Source organism: Apteryx mantelli, chromosome 3 (assembly GCF_036417845.1).
Source record: "Apteryx mantelli isolate bAptMan1 chromosome 3, bAptMan1.hap1, whole genome shotgun sequence".
Taxonomy (NCBI): domain Eukaryota; kingdom Metazoa; phylum Chordata; class Aves; order Apterygiformes; family Apterygidae; genus Apteryx; species Apteryx mantelli.
In genome coordinates, this window is record NC_089980.1 from 21,148,349 (window position 1) to 21,171,003 (window position 22,655).

The 22,655-nt window shown below is 40.4% G+C and overlaps 2 protein-coding genes across 4 annotated transcripts; both read right to left on the minus strand.

Moving 5' to 3' along the window:
- Positions 1-4,872: 4,872 nt before the first annotated feature.
- On the minus strand, positions 4,873-9,958 carry OTOR (otoraplin). The gene is made up of 4 exons (XM_013956972.2): positions 9,835-9,958; positions 9,209-9,348; positions 8,513-8,623; positions 4,873-5,212 (listed from the first exon to the last, which is right to left on the minus strand). Exons 1-4 carry the CDS (start codon positions 9,956-9,958, stop codon positions 5,189-5,191), a joined length of 399 nt encoding a protein of 132 aa, XP_013812426.2. The 3' UTR covers positions 4,873-5,188.
- Positions 9,959-13,000: 3,042 nt separating this feature from the next.
- On the minus strand, positions 13,001-21,584 carry SNRPB2 (small nuclear ribonucleoprotein polypeptide B2). 3 transcript variants are annotated; one of them, XM_067292881.1, is made up of 7 exons: positions 21,492-21,584; positions 21,006-21,093; positions 18,852-19,024; positions 16,856-16,996; positions 15,647-15,700; positions 13,905-13,993; positions 13,001-13,382 (listed from the first exon to the last, which is right to left on the minus strand). In XM_067292881.1, the coding sequence occupies exons 2-7, from the start codon at positions 21,067-21,069 to the stop codon at positions 13,223-13,225; spliced, it is 681 nt and encodes a 226-aa protein (XP_067148982.1). In that variant the 5' UTR covers positions 21,070-21,093; positions 21,492-21,584; the 3' UTR covers positions 13,001-13,222. The 3 variants fall into 3 exon arrangements, with proteins under 3 accessions (XP_067148982.1, XP_067148983.1, XP_013815746.1); XM_067292882.1 differs by lacking the exon at positions 21,492-21,584 and adding an exon at positions 21,270-21,368; XM_013960292.2 differs by lacking the exon at positions 21,492-21,584 and adding an exon at positions 21,195-21,259.
- Positions 21,585-22,655: the final 1,071 nt, after the last annotated feature.

A 22,655-nucleotide genomic window follows, 5' to 3' on the forward strand; every position in this document is an offset into this window, starting at 1 on the left:
ATTAGCCCTGTACTGCAGCACCATGGTGGGGCAGTTGGGGATGTTGTTTTACCTCCTCCAAAGCCTTCATCCTGCACCCATCTGTGGAAGGGAATTTGGCACTTATTACCTTTGCTGCTTGCTGTTTTCTGTCACTGAAGTTTGTTGTATGGAGTTGGCCAACACACTAATAACACCATCCCATCGTGGGCACAGGCAACTTACACAATGTTTTCGCACCACAGGCCCAGTCGTACTTCAGGAACATGCAGCGCTCGCGTTTTCAAAGCGTGTTGGCATTACAAAGTTGTGGCTGCAAAAACACATTTTCTGTGGAAAAAAACACATTGCAGCAAAACCCTAAGTGAACTCCTTGTCATCGTTCATAAGCCCTGAGGCATGTTAATGTTTATCATTAGTATAATAGAAAACAAGATGCTTACAGCAGTATATGCAATTAGGAAAAAACTCCAGTGTAAAATGTTAGTGCCACCATAAGTGAGAATTAAATAAGCATGTGTGAATCCTTCATAAACTCAGTCACCCTTATTGTCGTCAACAAGCCAAATCAGAAACTTGGCCTGCCGCTGTGTAAATTCAGCACATTCTGCAAACAGCCACCAAGACGGTCAGGAGCCACCAACCCTGTGAGGAGAAGCTGTGGGACCTGGGCTTGCTCAACCTGGGGAAGAAACAGCTTTGGGGGGACCCAACAGCAGTGCCTCGTATTTATGAGTTTATTGAGAAAACAGAGCTAAGCTCTTTATTGAGGTGCACAGCGGAGGACAAGGGACAACGGACATAAATTGAAACAACAGGTTTTATATAAGGAAAATAATTTTCAGTATGAGGGTAATTAAGGACTAGGACAGGTTGCCCAGGTTTTCAAGACTGGGCAAACCCTGAGCATGACAGTGTGAATTCAGTGTGACCTTGCTTTGGACAGGAGGCTGGACAGGAGACCCCTGAGTGCCCTCCCAGCTGGGGTGACCCTGTGATGCTCACCAGCTTTGTCCTTCCCACAGCCAGGCAGAAACCAGCCACTGGATGTCACCCTGCTCCCACCCAACAACACTGCTTCAACTGGCAAACAAAGGATTAAATCCCACAGCTGGAAGGCTTTCTTAATTACCAGCTTTTTACTTCAGGTAATGAATTGAGAGTATTACACTTCTTCAAAGTCAGCATTGCTGAAAAATACACAGCAGTTTTAAATTAAAAGTTTCTGAATCCCCACCTAAGGTTGAAAACTTAATGCTAACTTTCTTCAGAGAGGTAGCATGAAATTAGAAATAAGAATGCAGTCTGAGGCCACACCAAGAGTCCCGCACAGATTTGTTTGAAAACAAAATTCAAATACAAAACAAGCTGCACATATATTTCCCCTGAGATGAAATGAACAGACATGCATTATAAGGTCTGGTCATCTAAACAGCACTCACTGTATGCAAGATAGAGTTATTGTGTACATATTACTAAAACAGTATGAGTGAAGTTGCTGTGATTTCTGTAAAGAACCTGCAAGGACAATAATCACTGTAGGGGAAAAAGAAAGAAATCAAAAAATCAAAAGCATCCTCCACTGCCTGCTAGCAGAATATTGATTCTCCTCTGCTTGTCCTGAAAGTCAGTTCCTGTTTATTTCAGCCAGGTGCTCTGCAGCATGAACACTTAGGAATCTGAATAGCACGCTGTGTTGTTTTGAAATGAGCTTCACCTAAGAATGTGAAATGCAGAAAGCAGATCTGTGTTCAGTGTCAAAACTATTGATTTTTAGCTGTCAACTTCACATTAATAGGGCTGCCAACAGCAAGCACTCAAGTTTTCTACAGACATCTTGAACTCCCCTGCCATTTCTCCCTTCCCCACCTCTCCCAGATCTCATCATACTGGTCTTGGATCATTTTGTTTACCTTTGGTGCTAGTGCTGTTAAGATTAAGGTTTTCACACTTCCCTACGTTTGTGAAGGACAGAAACTTAGGCTCTGCTTTAAAAACAAGAGAGAGATTCTCAAGCTACAATCTGGCCTCAGCAATGGGCATTTTAAATTAATTAAACATTGTGAAATTTGCAAGAAAATAATGAAAATTGGCAAACTGAAAATACAGCTAAGTACCCAGTTGAATCAACTGAATGAATGACAACGGAGGCATACCATGGATCTTCTGTGTCAGACTGCACCATCTCTACCTGTCTGAGTACAGACACTATCTCTTGCAAAGTGAATCTACCCAACATGCTTTCGCAGTGCAGCATTTACACAGTGAAGAGATTGCTCTCAGAGAGGCAACAGCCATAAAGATCAGGAATTGCTGCATTAGTTGTATTACATCCCTCATTTTAGCTGAAAATATACTAGTGAATGAGGTCACAGTTCTCCTCTGGAGAACTTAAAAAAGGATTCTATCAATAAATTACACAATGAAGCTACAAATATATCTAGGCTGTCAGAGGAGAGTTCAGATCACGGCATAGGTCACTAGGGCTTGTGTGATGACAATATTACACAATGTTGACTTAGAAAACAAGTGCCTATAGCATTGTGGAGAGGAAAGGTGCTAAAAAGCTTCATTAGAATGCAGGCCATCCAACAGTTGCTAACATACCAGACACTGAATTCAGCTATAGCAGACAAGCAGTTTTGCCTGTACAATGCTTCTTCACATCCAGATGCTTTATGAACACTAGAAAGTGAACTCTTATTGTACTTTTCCCAGAATTAGATTTTCAAGGAGCAAAGACAGACTTAGATGCCCTTTGAAAGCCTATTAAGTTATTTCTGCTTTGAAGAGACCACCACATAACAGGGTCTCTGAAGACAGGGAAAGAGAAATAAGTACTGTACCAGGACAGCCCGAGACTTCCTATAAGAACTCCTTGCAGGCTGTCTTTCACAGATGCTCCAAATGCTGCCCTTTGTATAAGCTCAAAAAAGGACAACATGTGTATCTACATCCTTCTGTACGCATCTTGTGCAGGAAGTATTCCCTTCTTAGTTGTTGTGTGGCTCTCCTGAAGCATCCATAACTCCTGCAAGCTGGTTAAAAAGCAAACAGAAGCTGAAAATAGTCACATCTGCAAGCTATTCTTTAAAAGGAGTTAAGGATTAAGTATGATATCAAGGACTATAAACACTGATCTCACTTTGTTCCCCTGAAAGCCCAGTTCTTGCCTGGATCTCCTGCACTGTAAGTTAAGAGGAAGAGATGGTATTTTTGTGCAGCAATGTATGTAAAGCCTTCTACATCTGCCTCTTACACATCCATGTAAAACTGGGTATGTTAGTAACTGTAAGCCAGTATCTGAGATGATGATTTGAGGAAAGACTAGTACTGTCTAATAGAGAATGCTAAACCTCACCTCCCCATTTTTATTTGTGGTATCCACAGTGCAATTTAATGTATGCTGCACATTGCTTGCCAAAGCCAACAGCAACACGTATTCTTTGAGTACTCAGGCTTCTAGCACATACCCAAGTGTACGATGCATGGCCATTACAAGGACTAGACCTGCGTAAAACAAATGCATGCACTTACAAACATCTCATCTTGGAAAACTGTGCAGAGTATGAGTGATCCAATTACAAAATTGAATTACTTACAGCTTTGTTAGTTAAAAAGTAACCGTTTGCTTCACTGTTCACAGGCAGTGCTGCTGGGCACTTCAGGCAAACGAGTGCACTGCTAGTCCTAAAACGTTTCATCGTTCAACCACCCCAGAATCATGAAATTTTACCTAAAGAACTGTCGCGGTTTGAGGCCGAATTGACAGCGCGGAGCCTAAAGGGGCGCAGGCACCAAAACCGCTTTTAGTCACAGGTATGTTTAACGTTAACGAGTGGCACAACTTCCCTTGTCCGCGGGAGCGATGGCGCCGCCCGGGAGCGAGGTCGGGCGCGACCTAACGGTCGCTGTACCGGGGGGTGGGGGGGGGGAGTGGCGGCACGCGCCGGCGGAACGCCGCCGCCCTTCCCGCCTTCTACCCTCCTCCCCGCCCCCAGACCCCGTCAGTCATAGGGGTGGGGAGACACCGCCCGGTTCTGATTGGCTCGAATTCCGGCGGCGCCTGACGACTGGCTGCCGCCGCCGCGGGCGCTCGCGCCCCGCCCCTCTGGGCGGTTCTCCGCCCGCTGGCGGCCGTTGTGAGGGGGAGTTGGAGAGGGGCAGTGCTGAGCCTGTGGGATGCTATCGAAAGAGCGCGTTTGGAGGCTCATTCACTGTTTCGTTTTTGAGAGCGATCACCTCGGAGCTGTTCTGTATTTTTGCCCTCAGTTCTGTATGCTCGTATGCAAAAATTAAAGCTGAATTTCCCCCTTTTTCCGTCGGCCTAGTGCTGGCACTAAAACTAGGCGATGCAGCGGTGGCCCAGCAGCATACCTCCTTCAAACTTAGGCGAGTTTCATGGCAATGATACTACTTGTATTTCTAACACTTAGCGGAAGAGGCAGTCTTTCATAGCAGCACTCTGCAGCGCTGGAGTAATGGCCCAGTGACCCTTCACTGAGGGAGGTGATGTGGGTTTGCAGCACCCTGCTCCCCCCCAGCAGCCAGAAGTCATGGCAAGGAGGTACCTGGGTGTCCCCCGGCTTCCCCTTGTGGGCTGTGACTGGGAGCCACAGTTGCAGCTTGAGTGCACCCAGCATGTTGGGGCATGCATGTGCTAGGCCCAGTTTCCAGGACCCTGCCATAGCCCCCGTTGCACTCATAAGGTCTTGGTGATTTCACCATGAGAGGATAGCTCTTTCACACAAGAAAGGATTTATTCCAGCAAGGTACAGAGAGCTCACAAAAGCAAGGCATTTTTCTTTTAATTTTTATTTAACAGAAAGTAGCAGGAAAATAAATGCAGCTCAAGGCTGAACATCTCCCTACATTGCATATCTATACCACTTGGTGAGACTTACAGTACTTCAAGGACTATTAACTTTATTGACAAGTAACAAAGTATAGGCAGGTAAAAAAAAAAAACTTCTAAATAAATCCCATATGGTTTACATTTAAGTTTTTCAACTATCCCCACACACCCTTAGCAAAAAAAACAAAAACAAAAAACCCCACTTATTTAAATCAGCTTTCTCATTTGAAAGAATGACTACATATTTTACAAACATCTATAAAAGAGGATTCTTTGTGTTCAGTGAGGGTGACCGGGTTGGTTTCTATCCTCTTTTCTTGGTAGCAGCCTAGAGATTATCTAACCCTTTCAGCACTATTCACAGAAGAAATCAATGTCCTGCAAAACAGAGTTAAAATGAAAGATGTTTTCAGATTACTGAAGGATTAATGTTCCCTTATCTCCCACCCCAAAGGTGCATAAGTAGATGCAAACACTCAATATTTTAGTATATCTGCTGTATAAATATATAACCTCATAATTCTGGAAAAGAAAAAAAAAAGGGGCTTTTTTTCCTTTTATTAGCCTCCTTTAGCATAGCTGGTATGATTTCTTACCACAAATTTTTATATTAAGTTAGGCAATACCAGGTTACTCTCCCTCTCCCCAAAACAATTCCTTCATCTCTTTTGTTTGTATTCCCACATCCATACTCGGATTTATTAGAATCATATGTTAACCCTCATCCTTGCTTTTGAACAGTTGCTTATTCACACATGAAAAGGACGCCTAAGACTGAGGTTATATGATCCATTTCCTACAGAGAAGTGAGACTAGAAAATAAATACCAAGCATTTTGCTTGGAATCTTCCAGCATAGGATACACTTTCATAGCATATTGCTTTCATCTAACTTTCTGCTGATATTTTACATGCCTGTGTAGATCTCATTGATTTTACTGCAGGGAGTTACCACACTGTAGTGCTCAAACTGTACAACATTTACATTAGATCAACTTATGTGTAGCTGTCCACTGGAAGCAGAAGACAGGGAGCTCTTTCAGAGCAGATGCCTCCTGATAACAAAAGTACTAGCATCTTAGCCAGCAAATGGCTGATTTTAAGTGACTGAGGAAAGGCAATCCAACACCACTTTGGTTTTATGCTCTTGTAGTGCACACTGTCTATTCCATTGAGCAAATTCAGTGCATGATTCAACGGTTCAGAAGTTGCAACACTGGGGAAAAAACATCTAAGATTTATCACTCGAACAGCAGCTGACAGCCATGGATTGCCTAGTGTTGTACAAAGGATATTGAGAGAGGTTTACAGGCACAAAGATTTATTAGCAGGTCTGTAGCTGATGGCATACATTGACTCCAACAGGGAAAGTTACTTTGGGGGAAAAAATAAAAGACAACAGACAGAGGCCCTGGGGCTAGTGTTCCTCCCACCCTGGGCTCCCCTCCAGTGCAGCAGGTCTTCACCCTTCCCATATACTTCCCCCCACACACACATCCCCATCAGGGCACACTGACAATCCCTAGTGGTTCTTCCTGCTTATGCTGCTGTTAGCACCGATTGAAGCACACCAGAATGAGGGGCAGTTGCTGCACACCAATTTGTTGTTAAGCTTTGGCCACACACGTTATCAGGTGCTCTAATGTAAACCAAACACTACAGCCAAGGGTAGGAAAAGGGGTGGTTCTCATACCAGTGGCAACCACTTTCCAAGAGAAACCACCATAACAACAGTATTGAGGCTTGCAGGTGGCAAGACCAGGAAAGCAAGGGAAAAACACTGCCATAACAGTTTGTGTCAAAGGTTACAGAGCTGTGAGTGAAAGACAGGCTACAGACATGCACATGGACGGCTGTTAGCATTAACAGCCTAAGGAATCTATGGCACTGTGCAACACTAGCTCTTGTATAAAACTGTACTTTTACTAAGAAATGTTTCTGGAGCAAGCAGTACACCCATACAGGCATTGATCAAGATGTGTTGTGGATGGTTTTAAATCTGCACTAAGACAGAGTTGGATCCTTAAGATGTTTGCAGCACACAGATGACCACCAGTGCCATTTGGAAAGTGGGAAAAACAAGCAAAGAATAGATCTGTATCACCATTACTTTTTGTTGCTAAGTTGTTACGTAGCGTGAATGCAGAAGAAGAGTGAAAGAACTGTGCAACTTTTCATGTCATTAGTTTTGCAAGAGGTTTTGATGCAGAATTTTTACTTCTCAATTAGCATTCTGCATTGCAGCCTGGCAACAGACCATTCTGGATCCTCAGTCAGCTTGCAGGCTAAAATATCACTTTAACTTACCTCCACTTCCAGCTCAGCTTGCCATTCAGCAGACCGGCTGTCATATTATTGAGAAAAAAAAGCTTAGAAATATATTTAGTCATTCTTTCATGTGCTGTGACTAATGAATGGCTGCAATGCTTCTGGGCCAAATTCAGAGTAACCTAATATAGTGTCAAGAGAAGCAATCACTTATCCTAGATTTGCATTTGCTCCTTTAATTTCCCTCAATTAAAACTTGTCTGACACAAGATAATTCAAAGCCTATCAACTATTAAGTGAAATGAAGAATTCTGTTTCATATTATTTCCTCTGTGCTAATGAAACCCACCTAGTGATCTGGACCTAGGATTAAAGGCTCAATATACGATTTCAGGATTGATGTACTAATCCTTGAATGTTCCTATACACTTCAAAACAGAATATAGCTGAATATTCAATAGTAATAAAGGTGCTTATTGGAAACCTACCACTCACAAATTTGTTTTCAGTATAGAAATAAGCTACCAGCAAGCATTAGTTTTAAGCCAGACCATACCAGCCCCTGAGAAGACACCCTCCTCTTTCTTCCACTGTGAAATGTGTTTCAAGCCTTCAGTAAAATTAAGAATTCCATGTGGTATGTGGTGTATGAGACACTGTATATAATCAGGAAAAAGAACCTTCTTAGAAATACAGCCTACTTATTTACAAAACACTAACGTGTTTCTAAATATTTTTCAATCCTCCTTTCCAAGAGATATACCAGTAATTTGTTACAAGAAAGTCGGCATGCTTTTCTCATACATTCATTATGTACACACAAATTTTAATTTGCTACGTTTCCTCCAATATGTTTACCAACATTTCTACTTTAAAACAAGAACTACAGAATGCTATGTCTACTTTCCAACTGAATATGGCAAAAGTGAGTCTTTACATATAGTTGCTAAGGACCTGCTTCTTGAGGTGGGAGCATATACTCAGGGGAATAAAAAACAAAGTTCTCTATGACAAAGTCCATGTATATACACAATTAATAGAAAATGTGCTTGCACATATTAAAATACTCAGCACAATATCCAAAGCCTTTAAAAAGAAAGCTTCTTGCTATGCATTGCAAATGGTTTGGTTTGGTAAGACTTTTGTGGCCCTGAAGCAATGCTATTCAAATCAATAGGAATTCTAATAGGATTGAGTCCTTAATGCAACATTTGGAATGTCTGCAATGCCAGAGCTTATATTACAATTTTACTGAGGCTATTTGCATGTATAAAGGCCCAAAGATTGGATCCCAGGGCATCTGTGATGTGCTACAATCAACTGCCACAATTATGATTTGTTTTTACAGCAAATTAGCATTACACAGCCAAGTATAATTACGTAGCCAGCTGGGCTTTTGCGAATTCCTTACCGTTGTAGGAACGGTCTTATTTGCTTCTTGATAGACATGTTGTTCCGAGACTAAACTGCTAGGGAAATAACCAACTGTCCCCATCTGGTCTTCATACTGTTCTCCGTAAACCTTCAAGCAAGGAGATGTATATTAGATACCTTAGAACAGTTCACATCCAGTTTAAGCTAGCTTGTAATTTAGTCAAAAGCAGTTAACAATAGTGTTTCTTACTTTGGTTTTCGACCATCTATCCAATTAGCTAGCACTTAAACCATTGACACGAGTTCCAATATAGGCATACATTTTTAGGAGTAAATTAGTACCACCTACAATCAATCTGGAAAAGTTTGCAAATACAGCTACATTTATCTTTGCTTCCCTTGAATTTAAGAGTTTTATGTCAAGATTTCTTGTCCATAGTTTCAACAAGCCGTTGCAGGAAAGGGAAAACACAAACAAAAACACCCTGTTGAGCCCTACTTTTGCAGTTCAGTTCATAATTAGTTTATAGTTACTTGAAGATATTTCCATACCAGAAAAATATGTAAAACCCCGAAGACTCCAAAATGAATTTCTGAAGTTTAAGCATTCACTTTGAAAAACTAAGCTGCATTTTAAAAGTTCACAATAACACAATGTTAGCATCCATTTATTGACAAAAACACGTGTTCATCTACTTCTGGTTTGCTCGTATACACAAGAATATCATCTTACACTTCCAGCCCAGAATTCTCCCGATTCTTTTTCTTTCACTAGTTTTGAATAAACATAAATCAATTGCCCTTTTTTAATATTAATGAATCTGCAGTCTGGAGCATTATAATCCTCTTCTGCTCTGGCAAGGGAAATGGTGTCTAGAAAAAAAAAAGATAAGGTGGATGAATTTGAAGACATATGTACATATACAGAGAGAAATATAAGTGTGTGCGCATGTGTGTGCACACACATGTACACACATGTAAAACTTTCTACAGACAGAATTAGGCAATGCTGAAATTAGTAAGTCTACAAAAATATCCTGCACGTTTCTCCATCTCCAGTAAGCAAAGTAACAGCTTAAGAATGTGTCATTTCATCATTATGGAAGTTTCAGTCCTTCTCACTACACTTACCTTTCACTGAAGTGAAAACAGTCCCTTACAAAAAGCTTTTTGTAGTGCAATTGTATGTGAAATTAAGATTCCATATAAGCTCTCCCACTTTGCTTCTTAACCCTAACAAGCCAATTCAAATATCACGGAGCTAAATAAGGAGCATAGTTTTTCTGATGCTACAGTGTACAAACTCTACAGTTGTTTTTCAGAATATATTTTGCTCAATATTAAAGCAAAATTACTTACAGACACAGTCGTCATCGGCACACAGCTTCTTGCTGGCAAGTTTGTCCATAAAAATTCCCGTTACAAGAGGGTACATTAATCCAAGGCACACAACTAAAATAATCAAACAAATACGTTGGGTCATTTTTTCCTGTGTTCTTTGCTACAACACCTCTCAACTGCACACCAGGTCCAGCGATGCCTATCTTTTATGGAAGAGCCCAACATCTGGACAAATATCCCTGGCCAATGGGAAGAGCTCAGGGCAACATTCCAGGGCTTTCAGAGGAGCCGCAGGCAGGAGGGAAACCTCCGCTTCCATTTGCGAAACAGAATCCCTCCCCAAAGCCATTCTGCATTAACATTTCAATAAGCCACTGTGCTATTCAAACATTTTAAGCTTTCCTGTAGCCTTCCATACTCTTAACCTTACCTCAAGGAAAATCTGTTTGAGAATGGAAAATTAAGTCACACCCCAGGAAGCAGCAAAGGAAATTACATCCTTTCAAATCCTTAAATCCTTTATTCTCACAAATACGCAGAGACGGCCATAATCTGCCCTGGACTGTAAACCCTCAGCGGCAGAGGTCCCTGTTATGGTTTGCAGGGAGTCTGTTCTAGTACCCTAAACACTGATGCAAATATAAACAAACCAGTGAGGAGCTGAAACCCAGTAAAAGACTTTGCAAGTCAGCAATTGAAATTTGAGATATAATGTAAAAGCACTGTATATTTGTATAGACAAGATTTTAATTCCACAGGGAGAGCCAGTCAGCAAACAATGCACAGGTTATGCCAAGACAGTTTCACTTAAACGTACATAGCTGAACTCACTTGAGAATTAGCACATTTGAGGCACTGAACAACATTCACTGCCACAGGCTGACTTATAAGTGCCTCTTTGCTCCTTGGAGAGGACATGTTAGAATTCAGCTAACTTCCTGAAATCATGTCCTAGCATATGAGGCAAGACTTGTAAGGAATATGTTAATTAAAAAAAGGTCACACACACGTAACACACCCTCAGTTTTTGCATTGTAACCTACTCAAGTCACAACTGTCAGGCTACAAAAGGCTGGTATGGGTCAGTCCTCCCAGGTGACCAAGAGTGAGTGCCTGAATTCCCAAAATGGTACTCCAGTGAATCAGTGCTACTCGATTCACTAAAAGACCTGTCTTTACAAATCCCATAGTATCTTAAAACAAACAGTCTGCCATTGGCAGCAGCATCCTCATACTGTAGCTGACTTAACTACATTCTCCTTTATACTTGCAGCCTATGAGCCCCTTCCTCCAGCCTCCTGTACGTAGTACCTTACCTCCTTTGCAGGCAATTCCACACAAACCCTTCTAAGTCAACCAAGGTAAGGAACGATGGCTTGCAATGGGGTCTCACGTACACACACAGTAGCAGGGAGCAAGTTCAGGGTAATTAATACCTACAAAATTACAACTGTGGAAGTAAAGAAACCCAAAGCTCGTGACAGAACAACATAGTCTCTTTTGTTGCCTTACAGACACAGGAAAAAAGAATTTTCACTCATATTCTAAAATAAATCACTAAGAAGAAAAGATGTATATACGGAGATACAACAGTAATCAAGACGACTGTGGAAGGGGCATCATCTTGCAATGTACTCTAGGAGAGGAAGATGAAAAACCTCTACAGCTTTATCCTCTGCAAAAAAGCTGGTTTACGTAGCTAGTTTTATACATACAGATGTGCTGAAATATAGCACTTGCTCAGAAATTTCACACTGAGTGGACATGCCAGGACTAAGAAGTATAGCAAGCTATTTGAAAGCGCCATCACATTTTCCTGAAGGTGCAGTGCTTTGTTCCAAAGAACAGCTTTAAGTCAGATCTCAATCATCTCAGAACACAAAATGGGGGAAAAGCGTGCTCTGCAGCTACAGCCAAGCCGCACAATACAGGAAGGGCCTGCACCAAGCAAGGCTAATAGGCTACAGCCCTCAGTGCCATCCTGCAAACCCACACATTGTCCAAACTTCTTTGGATATACTAAAGAATAAATAAATAAATAAATAAAATAAAAAGCACTTAACACTTGCAATGCAGCTTTCATACTAATTTGTACAATCTTGTCATTTCTGATCCAGACACTATCTACTCTAATACTTGCCCGAGCTTTTTATGAAGGAAATCATGCTAACTCTATTCCATTACTTCTTTACCTAAAAGGGTAGCTAGAGGCCTCACAGGTAAAAGCGTTCAAATTAAAGAACAGTGCAACAATGACAAGCATGAACACACTACCTCCTCCTCCAAAACATGGATCTTCAAGGCCTGATTGTAATCTTCCTAGACAACACTGTGCAACTCCCACTGTAAGTTTCACCAAAAAAAATATAGTTCCCTTAAAGTTCCTTTATTCTCTTAATCTAAACTATCTTTCAAGGTCTTCCATTGTCTGAACCAAACACTTGAGCATTGCAGTGATTTTTGCACCCAAGTACCCGGAAATTACAACCTCCAATACTATAATATCTGATCATTTCACTGTTTAGCGTATTTCCTGTCACACAAGATCTATAAAGGTGTTTAGCAAATGGAAAAGAAGAAAAAACAAAACAAAAACACAGAAGCATTGAAGCATTAGGATGTGGACTTTGAAAAACCTGCCTGAAAACAAACCAACAGGTTCACCTGCAATGTCTTCATAGAGGGCCAGAAAGCTCTTCCTAAACCATTTATTAAAGTCACTGGTAATAACACAGGGTCAAGATGACAAGAAGAATGAACAGCAGAGAAACTTGTATTTGTCTTCTGTGCACCTACTTCTCCTACCAGCCATAACTATAAAGACAAACAGAAAAGTTGAACAATAATGCTGTCAAGTTCTCAATCAACCTCTACCCATTCCTCAGGGGCAGGGAAGGTAATTAATCATTATCTGCTTCCCCCCCCCCCCCCCCAAAATCTCACACTGAAAAGCAGCTGTCCCCTTGATAACGATACTGACAATTAAGCCCCAGTGTTGCATGTAATCTGAATATGCTACCATTCAGCATTCCTACTCATGTATTTTGCTCTGAAGAGAAAGCTATTTTTTCCACCACTCACTTCTGAGAAATGAAAAGAGTCACCTTAAAAGTAGTTATACCAATATATTGGATAGGCCCCGTGAGCCTAACAGACCAATAAGACAGAAAGAAAAAAACATAGCTTGAGAACAGCATAAGCTAAATTTATTTTATAAAAATTAGTATTTGAGCACAAAAATTTACTGTCTCCTAGATCCATGAAAATCCTACAACTGTCCTGACAGTTGCTGCAGTTTTACACAACAGTCTTGACTCTTCTGCAGAGAACAGCAAACATTTTAGCTGATCAGAAGGGGCATCATGTTAAATAGCCATCCACACAAGTCCTTCAGAAGAGTGTCCAACTATTTCTTAGCATAAGTGATTTTCATGGCATGAGATGGAGTAATCTTGAATCCTTGTAGAGCATCTCGAGCAGCTCCTGCCTGTCCCTCATTTTCAAACTCCACAAATGCAATGTCATGACGTCCAGGCACTAAACGTACTTCTTTGAATCCAGGAAACCTTTAAAAAGACATCAAAGGAATCAGATAACATTCCCTGGTTCAATGATACATCTCTCTTCCATAGCCATAAGACTTTTTCATAAGTATCTAGCAGTATTACAGTTACCACTAATGAAAGATTTAATTGAAGTGTTTTACATGTCCAATCCTTGGACCTATTCCTCAATTAAGTGGCAGTAATTTTATCAGTCTTGTGCATGTATGGAAGCAACTAAAGCTAGTTTTAAAACCTGTTACTGCTATCGTAAAAATCTTAAAAGTTAGAGTCACCAGTTTAAATCTGGTCCAGATTGGTAGTAGATAACCTATACAGCCAAAACCAGCTATGAAAAAATCTGATTTGCTTTCTGCACCAAGTAGTCATCAGAACTGACATCTGTAGTCTTGGCAGTAAGACAAAGAACTGAATAGCTTGAGAAGAAACTGTTATCTCTAAAAATCAGCTAGTCAGCCAAGGAAAAAAAAAAAGCATATATGTAACAAGTGTTCAAAGGCAAAGTCCTTTTTATCCAAAACTTACTGATTGAATAACATGGACAGCATCATCTCATTTGTTTCCTCAGGCAAGTTATTAAGGAAAAGGATATAGTTTGGTGGGTTATCAGGCACCTGCAAAAACAAAAGAACAAAGCTCAGAAGATTATACACAGCTATGCATTCCTCTCCATCTATCTGCAATATTATTTGTACTAAAATTCACATAGCCGTCGGTTTGCTCATCATGCTGCTAGCTGGACTTTACTATATCTTTGTGCAAAACCCAGACCTAGCTCCCTGGCTCTATTATAATCCAGCTTCATTTGGAAGAAATCTCTATTTCCACATCAATCATGATAATATGTTGTCTCAGATGTCTTATTCCTAAACTTGACAGCTCAACAGCTGATACTGCGGTACTGCACTGCTCTGAATCACAGCAGCACCAGGGGTGGGAGTCAGGTGGCTAAGCACTGGCAGTTGGGCCATTTTAGGTCCCATAGGCTGTCCAAGAGATGGTAGCCAATAAAGAACCTATAAAAGACATAGAGCCTCCCCAAAAGGCATTCGGAGGCCAAGATAAATATCTCATTCATCTGCAGTGGTACTGAAATAACCAATCTTTGGGCAACTGAAACCCACACCACAGACTTAGTTTTATTACAGTGCTCTATTCAAATCTACTGATCGGAAACCCATTAGATTTTAAGCTTTAAAAATGTTTATCCAACAGATTTACCAGTAATACTGATTTGTGCCAACCCACCAGACCTAAGGCTGAGTAGTCAGTTTACTGACACTGGACTGAAAGGCTAGTACCTTCCTAAGTCATGAAGGGGATTTAAACTTTTATATATATATATATATATGGATACCACAGCTTCAAGCAAGTGTCCTAATACTGAGACCAAGTAACTTAAAGGAATTTGTTCTGCTGATGCATTAACTGATGAAAATATTCTAGGCGGTGCCTTTAGAAAATGATCTTCCAATGAAATAGTTTAAACAAATACTTAAATGTTCAGTGTTGTGCTTTGATGAAAACTGACACACACATGCTGTGCTGTGTTACATGCAATATTTGAAAGGAAATGCACATGGGGAACAAGACATTTTCCCCATGGTTTAGGTACCCAGTTCTCAATCTCAAAGGTTAAGAAATGCAGGCCAAAGACATCCTTTTAAAATATTTGTCTGCCTACAAATCCTTGCTCTTTAGGAACTCCACTTTTAACATACACCAATCATTTAGAAAGTCACTGAGCAGCCAAGATGAGTGGGGCATAGCAAGTTATGGCTACATCTCCACACAATCTTTTAGAAAATAAGACATTTATGAGGAACAAAATAACAGAGTTCCCCTGAACCTCCAGAAGAAGACTTTTACACAGATGTTCCAGTACCTTTATTCTTCCTTTCCTTTTTCTACTACTAAAAAACCCAAATAAGTTAGAGGGACTTTAATAAAGATGAAGAGATTTGAGAATCCTTCAACTGATACTAAGTACAGACCAAATTTAAGAATCAAATAGGATTTGTTAATAGTGTAGGATTTTGTATAACACTGAGAAACTGCATATTTTCATTTCATGTCAGATACAGTAAAGACAGTTTTTTGTTTTTTGTTTTTTAAAAACTTATTGTGCTTTACCTGCTAGACAAAGGCCTCACAAAAAAAAGTTGTAAAATATATCCTCAAGATTCCATGTATAATAAAGTTATTCATACAGAACAATTTTAAACGCTAGTGCTTTTGGTTACAAAGAAAAAAGAAGAAAGCATTACCTGCTGATTCTGTGATGAAGTCCCTTGGGCATTGGCTGAATTTTGTGTTGCTCCCTAGTAAACAAGTACAGGGTAGTTTTACAAAGGTATTCAGTCAGAAACACAAAAACCCACATCAGCATGTTTTTGTACAACTCAAGAAGCACAAGGGAAGTTTTTTAAGCTGTAGTCTAAGAAACATTTGTGGTTTATGAAATACCTCCTGTTGGGAAACATAAAGCCTATGGATTTCGCTGAATTCCAAAGCCAGACAATGAAAGAAAAATACAAAAAAAAAATACAAAAAAAAAAAAAACAAAAAAACAAACCAAACCAAACAAACCCACACCACCAGTAGCATCTGATCTGACTAAAGGCCGAGTCAGCCGATGGAGCAAATCACTATTTCTCACAGTATGAATTTGGGCTCAGTAGATAGGAAAGAAGTAGCTTTTAAAATGAAAGTCTAGACAGGACACATCTTATAAGAGAAAAATAGATGTTTCCACTGAGGACTCCAGCTTAGCAGGAAAAACTATAGCTATTGCCATTATAACTGTTAGCAATTACTTCTTTCCTACCAGATTTGTATAACCACTGACTGTGAATAAATCCTAAGAAACGTGAATACTCTGCCTAGAAAATGTGACTCTCCCTGAAACTAACCGAGTCTTAGTAGGAATAGTAGTTACATAACTGAATATTCAAACTCCTGTGCCTTGGTATTTTCTACTATACTTCAGCACATAAGTTACTAAACATTGTTAATTTAAGCCAGGCCAACCCTTAATGGAGATATATTTTCAGCCAACTCCTTTTCATGTAACTAAATGGACTGTCTTGTTCCCATTTACCATTCCACAGTGCTTATACATCAAATAAGGCATTAACACAACGAAGCTGGTTGAGCACTTTAAGCTGGCATTAAAGATAGCAACTTTGCCCAACCCTGCCAAAGAGGTTAGCTTCTACTTCAGTTTATTCTCCACCTGTCTTTATTTTCATCTGAGTACAGCAAAAAAAGGATAACAAGCAATATGTGATCACCTCCTCTCCTTCAACTTCTAGCAAGTGCTTAAAATCACTAGTTGTCAAAAGACCACAATTCAGGAAACTGAGAAGTACTAAAAGACAACATTTAGCGCTACAGAAGATTTAAAAATAGCGTGTGTGTGTGTGTGTGTGTGTGTGTGTGTGTTTTGTTTTGATTTAAATACATAAGCAGCTTACCTGGAGAATCTTTTTATTTGCTGCATTTGCTGCCTGCTCCAAAGATTTGGCCTTCTTCTTTTCTTTCCTTTTTTCCTTATCAGCAAATGTACCACGCATTTTAGAGATGATGTCAGAGTCTGTTTTTGCATACTGAATACGCTTTTGAAAAAGAAAATGTACATTTTGCAATTCATTATACTAAACACTTTGCATCAACTTCATTAATTGCATTCTACTGTACATTTACGCAAATATCTCCTCCAGGAATTTCTTATATTATGAATACTGTTGTTCTAAACTGTAGATACACTTAAAGAATCCTCATAATTAATTCTTAGCACGACTACAGAACTCTTTTAAAAAAAAAACAAAAAAACCCACACAACTAGGATGGACCATTCCTGAAAAGAAATTACTCATTTTAGCTCACATTGAAATCTGAACTCTAATCAGTTAACAGCATCTTTTTAATATGCCTGTCAAGATACTAGATGTACAAAGCTACGTAACTACAGTTGACCAAATTGATACTAGCTTCTACAAAACAAAAAAACCCATACACCACACACACAAATGTAAAGGCTTAACCATTCCTACTGGGGTTAAGATTTTGCAGTGATTTCTCAGATCACTACAGAAAACTGAGCTCAGCAAAACTCAGGCTTCTTAAATACAAAGTTACCTGCCTTAATCCAGACTGGATCGCATAAACTGTGTCAACAGCACAACATCGCTTTTCCAGTCAAAGGCTGACCAGTGCACTCATCAAGGAGTTAAGTGGACTCAGCAACAAGTATACAAATGTATAACATCATATAGACATACACACACATATGTACAATCCTCACACTTTTATCATCAGAGACCACCTCTCCAAACACAGAATAACTTCACAGCAGGTAAAGAGTTTCTGTGTGCATGCTTGTCTAGCAGTAGATAGAGCAAGCATGCTGCAGGCAATATTCAAAGAGGGAAGAAGTACACCTGAAAGCTTATGAAGCCTTAATCTTTTTATTTCCTTTTGAGTTTTACTGAGCACAAAATTCTTTAAGGGCAAATGACAGAACAGAGATTGCGCAATTCCTTGTTAAGATTTCTGCTAGAGAATCTGAAGGCGTTAATGAAACAAGTTTGTGGGCTCAGCAACACAAGAACTGCTTGTGTTCTCCTTAATGCTCAAAGCCTTGACCAGAAAGCCAGAAATACATCCATCTATCACTGAAGCCGGGTGGGCCATCTGCATGTATCATTACACCTCACAAATATATGCAGAATTAAGGGATGCCTAATTATCCAAACAAGCAACAACAAAAGTGTGCTAATTGTTGTGTTACTTTGCATGTAATCAAGTACATTATTAAATCAGCTTATATCAAGCAGTACTGCATTTGCTTCACTGATGTTATACTGAAATTCAGTCATTTGTGTTTACTAATCTGATGCATGAATGAGCAAAGACTATTCATCAGTTTCAAGAAAATCACCATAATCATTTATCTTTATTTATAGGGAGTAAACCATTAAGAGAGTTTCATCCTTCTCACTGTTGCCTACAAAAGGAAGTATCATATTTTAGGTATTTATTAGGAATGTCTAGAGTAACCTTAATCACTATCATAGATTCAAGTGAAAGCACCTAATTTCAAGAACATTACAAACTTAATCTGTACAAAAGAAGACATGATGGGTGAGCAGGAAGTATTTTAGAGCTTAAGGATTTTAATCCAGCAAAGAAAAATGCAATTTTTCCATTTAGAAAACCTAAGAGCTAAGTTCAACTCATTGTGTTTTTAACTAGAGTCTGTCCAAATAGCGTCCTTCAAGCTTGCATAAACATAAGTATTCATCAAGACAGGGCATCAGTGAAAAACAGACAATTACAAGCATGTGACAGTTAATTTTCAAGGTGCAAAAATATGAAGTACTGATGTGAATTCCAAGCACCAAAAACCCTGTATTGTACCATTACAAGTTTCTTTTCAAGTCTAATAGCCCCTCACACACACACACCTACCATCGGTTTCCCATAAAATGGAAAGCCTTGCAACTGTCTCAGAGCATTAGTGGATGATCCAAGTTCCTTGAATATAACAAAAGCCTGTCCTCTCATCTTCATAGTCTTCAGAGCCACAATGTCTACTACATGACCAAACTGTGAGAATAACGCATACAAGGACCTCTTCAGTTCTGTTGAGGATATGAAAAAAAACAGATCACAGGTTACATGCAAACGCCTGCTTCTATGAAGTTTGTTGTCCTCTACAGACAGTACTTTTTGCTAGTTTTAGCTGAAGTAGTAATATGTTACATGAGTTTGGCAAAAGTTGCTGCATGAGCCCAAGTTTATTTGCTCAGTTTTTCTAATGGAAAACCAAGTATTATATGCCAACTTACAAGTATTCAGCTAGCGAAAAAGTTGTACCTCCATCCATTTTACCATTTTAAGGGAATATAAATTATGTAAGGATTAATGTATATATACATACACATTAAAGTATTATGCATTACAGCCAAAGATTGACCAGTATATCAGTGCCATAACACATCACATTACTAATTTGCAGTCTTTTTATTTTCTTTAAGTCCTACTTTTTTAATTAATCAAAATAAACTTAAGGCAAATTAAAGTTTGAAATTTTGTTTGCAACAATCTGATTTAATTCTTATTTATTGAAATATTTTTTTCATATTATAGATTGGAATATATTTTCACATGACCACACTATCCCTTACAGTTGCTACAGATTTATTTTCATGATGTAAAATTGTCTGACTCCACAACAAATTAAACCTTAATCTTATCCAGTTAACATAAATAAATCCTCTGTAGTGCATAATCATTCAAACTTACAATTCTTACATTTGAAATATTTCAGCAGCATAAACCAGTGTCTTTCATTTATTGTTAAGACTCAATACCATCCCACTGTCACTTTTTCCAGCTGCTCTTGATCAGCTGGAAAAAGCAGTGTCAACAGGAAAACAATCAAGGGAACTTGTGAAGGAACATGCCTTCCAAAAGCAATGGCTGCAGAGGAAGAAACTTCAGATGTGAATAGGAAAGGAAAGGCGGGGGAGGGGGGGAAAAAGAGTTGTCATATCGAACATTTTTAAGGGAAATAACATCAAAAAAAAGTACAAGAAATCTGGTTTGTAAGCTTGATACTACAGGCAACTTGCAATTCTATGTTTTAAAAATTATAACCAGACACATACTAATACATAGGGCATAACATGCTACAAATGAACCACTAAATTTAATTTACTGACTAGAACAATCTTGACAAATCAATAAATACCGTATTAGCAAAGTTATTTCTACTTTCAGATCACTCTCTGAAACACCTAAAAGAAACATTTAAGCAGGGCTAGTGTCTGATCCAGCAACCCACTGTTTGCAAAGAGTATCAATTAAATTACCTTTGCCATTTTTAGATTAAGAATTATGCATAAGTATTCAAAAGTGGAGCCAGATGGTCCAATCCAGCCATTGAGTACACAGCCAGATAAGGACAAGTGATAAGACAAGTGAGTTATTAGCACACTGTGAGGAGCTAAAAATCCTCAACAAGAAGTTACCACTCTCTGAAGAGGGCCTCCATAACTCCATGCATACATCAGTTTCTAGCACAATGAAGCAGAACAAGTTAGCTTACACCACTTTCAGTGCTTTTTTCATGGCATTAAAATGAAAAAGGGGCAAACAGATACTTCCACATTTCAGTGACTGGGACCACCTGAACATACATGAACATGCCTGCTAGTAGTCATCCAATATTCTGATAGATTATACCTATGATTACACTTATTTAAGGACAAACAAACCTAATCTGCAAGATTAGCTGTATAACTACAGTACACAAGCAATCAGAAGCTTCCTTAAAAATAAGTAAGAACTCTAGCTTACAAAAGAACTTGCACATGGTCCAAGGTTTGCCAACTTTAGCTACTTCTTCATTAAAAAGATCTGACAGCTGAGAACTTGGTTCATGACCACGATCTATATTACATTACTAGATAGCTTAGAGGAGCTTTGAAGAGGAGACACTGCCAAAACATAAGCTTCCAGAGCAGTAACAATTGCAGGCCAATGTATGAAGGCCTATCTGATATGAGAACTTTGTATGCAAGAGCTTTCTAACGAAGAAAGAGTCACAGATATCAATACCTTCTTTTTTAATCTTGTCGTTTATATTATTGATGTAAATCGTATGGTTTGGCCTGATATCCATCTTCCAACTCGCTGACACGCCTGCCTAGAAACAAAGCACACGCATCAAAACGTTGTAACGGGTGAAGACGCGCGTTCGCCTTGTCAGAGGCGGGAAGAGAGGCGCCGCCAGCCCCGGGGACGCACCGAAACCCGCGAGCTGATCACCAGCACGGCGGGGGCAGCGGACGCGTGCTGGGCCCCGCCGTCTCGCCCTCTCACCAGCGACTTAACAGAGCCTCTGCGCTTAACGCGGCGCCGCGACGAGCCGCCCCCCGCTCCCCAACGGCCGGGCCCCCCGGGGCGGCGCAGAACACGGCGGGGACGCTGCCGCCCCTCGCCGGGGCCGGGGCCGGGGCCGGGGCCGGGGCCGGGGCCGGGGCCGGGGCCGGGGCCGGGGCCGGGGCCGAGCAGGCTGCCGCCACCACCACCGCCCTCGCTCACCTCGTCCCGCCGAGATGGAGGCTGGGCCGCGCCGGCCGCCTCCCGGCGCAGCGGAGGCTGACGAGCCGATCCCGCCGCAATCGATGTGCCGAGCGCCGACGTGTCGATGGCGCGCGCGGCTGACGCGTGCGCAGTGGCGGGCGCGGCGGTTAGGGACGCGGGTGCGGGGCCGGCGGCGGTGGCGGCCCCTCAGCTGAGGAGGTGCCCGGCGCTGCCCCTCGCTGCTGTGCGTAGCTCTTTATCGAGCTACCCCCTCCTTGTTTGCACCAGCGCCCTGTGTAAAAACACACCTTTCTGGCACCAAGTACCCGGGAGTCCAACTGAAAAAGGATTTTTTTCCCCTCAGATCAGAGCTGAGCCTGTTCCTCGGGTCGATGTTGAACCTGAAGCCGGCCCGAGCAGCAGTGCTTTCTATCATCCTTGGACAGGAGCCTGGCAGCAATGAAAAATTTAATCATTAGGCTCCCTGGTGAGGAGATGGCCTGTAGCCAGTATTTAAGAAAGAAAACACTCTTCATCCCTGCAAAGCGAAGGGAGGAGAGTAATGACTGTAGCTCCAGTGGTTCCCAGAGGAGAAAATAGTGTTAGTTTTTTTCATACTATGCTTATCTGGTTCTTCAAATGTTTCTATCGTTGTTGCTGTGCTGGTTTTCCAAAGGCAATGAGATAAAGGGGAAAACGCATCGTAAAACCATTAGACAAATGGCTTGGTTTAAATAACAACAATTAGCAAACTGCATGTGAATCATTTGTTCTGTGGCTGTTTCCACCCTCACAGTAGCGATAATAAGAAATTTATGCACAGTGCAATTATTTTTTGCATACCATTTAGCAACTATTAAACAAAAGTATTATTGCCAGTTTTCAAACCACATACAGTAGAAATTTGTATAAAAGCCCCAATGCATTTTTTTTCTTGTGAGTTGACTACATTATTAGTTTAGAACTCAATAAATTTCCCTGAAAACCCTCATTCGCAGTTAGTTCTTCATGTCTTACGGCAGCCCCTCTATCTTTGTCATGACAATGCAGTTAAAAGCTTGTATGAAAATAATCCAAACTCTCGTCCCTGCCCTTTATGTGCGCTGTATCCAATTCACAATTAACCTTAATCTGATAATTTATATACCTCAGATGGAGAATAGATAACATTTTATAGGTTTT

Bases quoted from the DNA above. Each gene is read 5' to 3' on its own strand.
- OTOR (XM_013956972.2), bottom strand. From the start codon at position 9,958: ATGACCCAACGTATTTGTTTGATTATTTTAGTTGTGTGCCTTGGATTA. The intron at 8,624-9,208 runs GTAAGATGATAT...CCTTGCTTGAAG, and splicing joins GAGAATTCTGGGCTGGAAGT to GTTTACGGAGAACAGTATGA. The intron at 5,213-8,512 runs GTAAGGAATTCG...TCTGTTTTGCAG, and splicing joins ATAAGACCGTTCCTACAACG to GACATTGATTTCTTCTGTGA.
- SNRPB2 (XM_067292881.1), bottom strand. From the start codon at position 21,069: ATGGATATCAGGCCAAACCATACGATTTACATCAATAATATAAACGAC. The intron at 19,025-21,005 runs GTATTGATATCT...TATCCTCAACAG, and splicing joins CGACAAGATTAAAAAAGAAG to AACTGAAGAGGTCCTTGTAT. The intron at 13,383-13,904 runs GTAAGTTTTGGA...GTCTTTTTAAAG, and splicing joins CTGTCCATGTTATTCAATCA to GTTTCCTGGATTCAAAGAAG.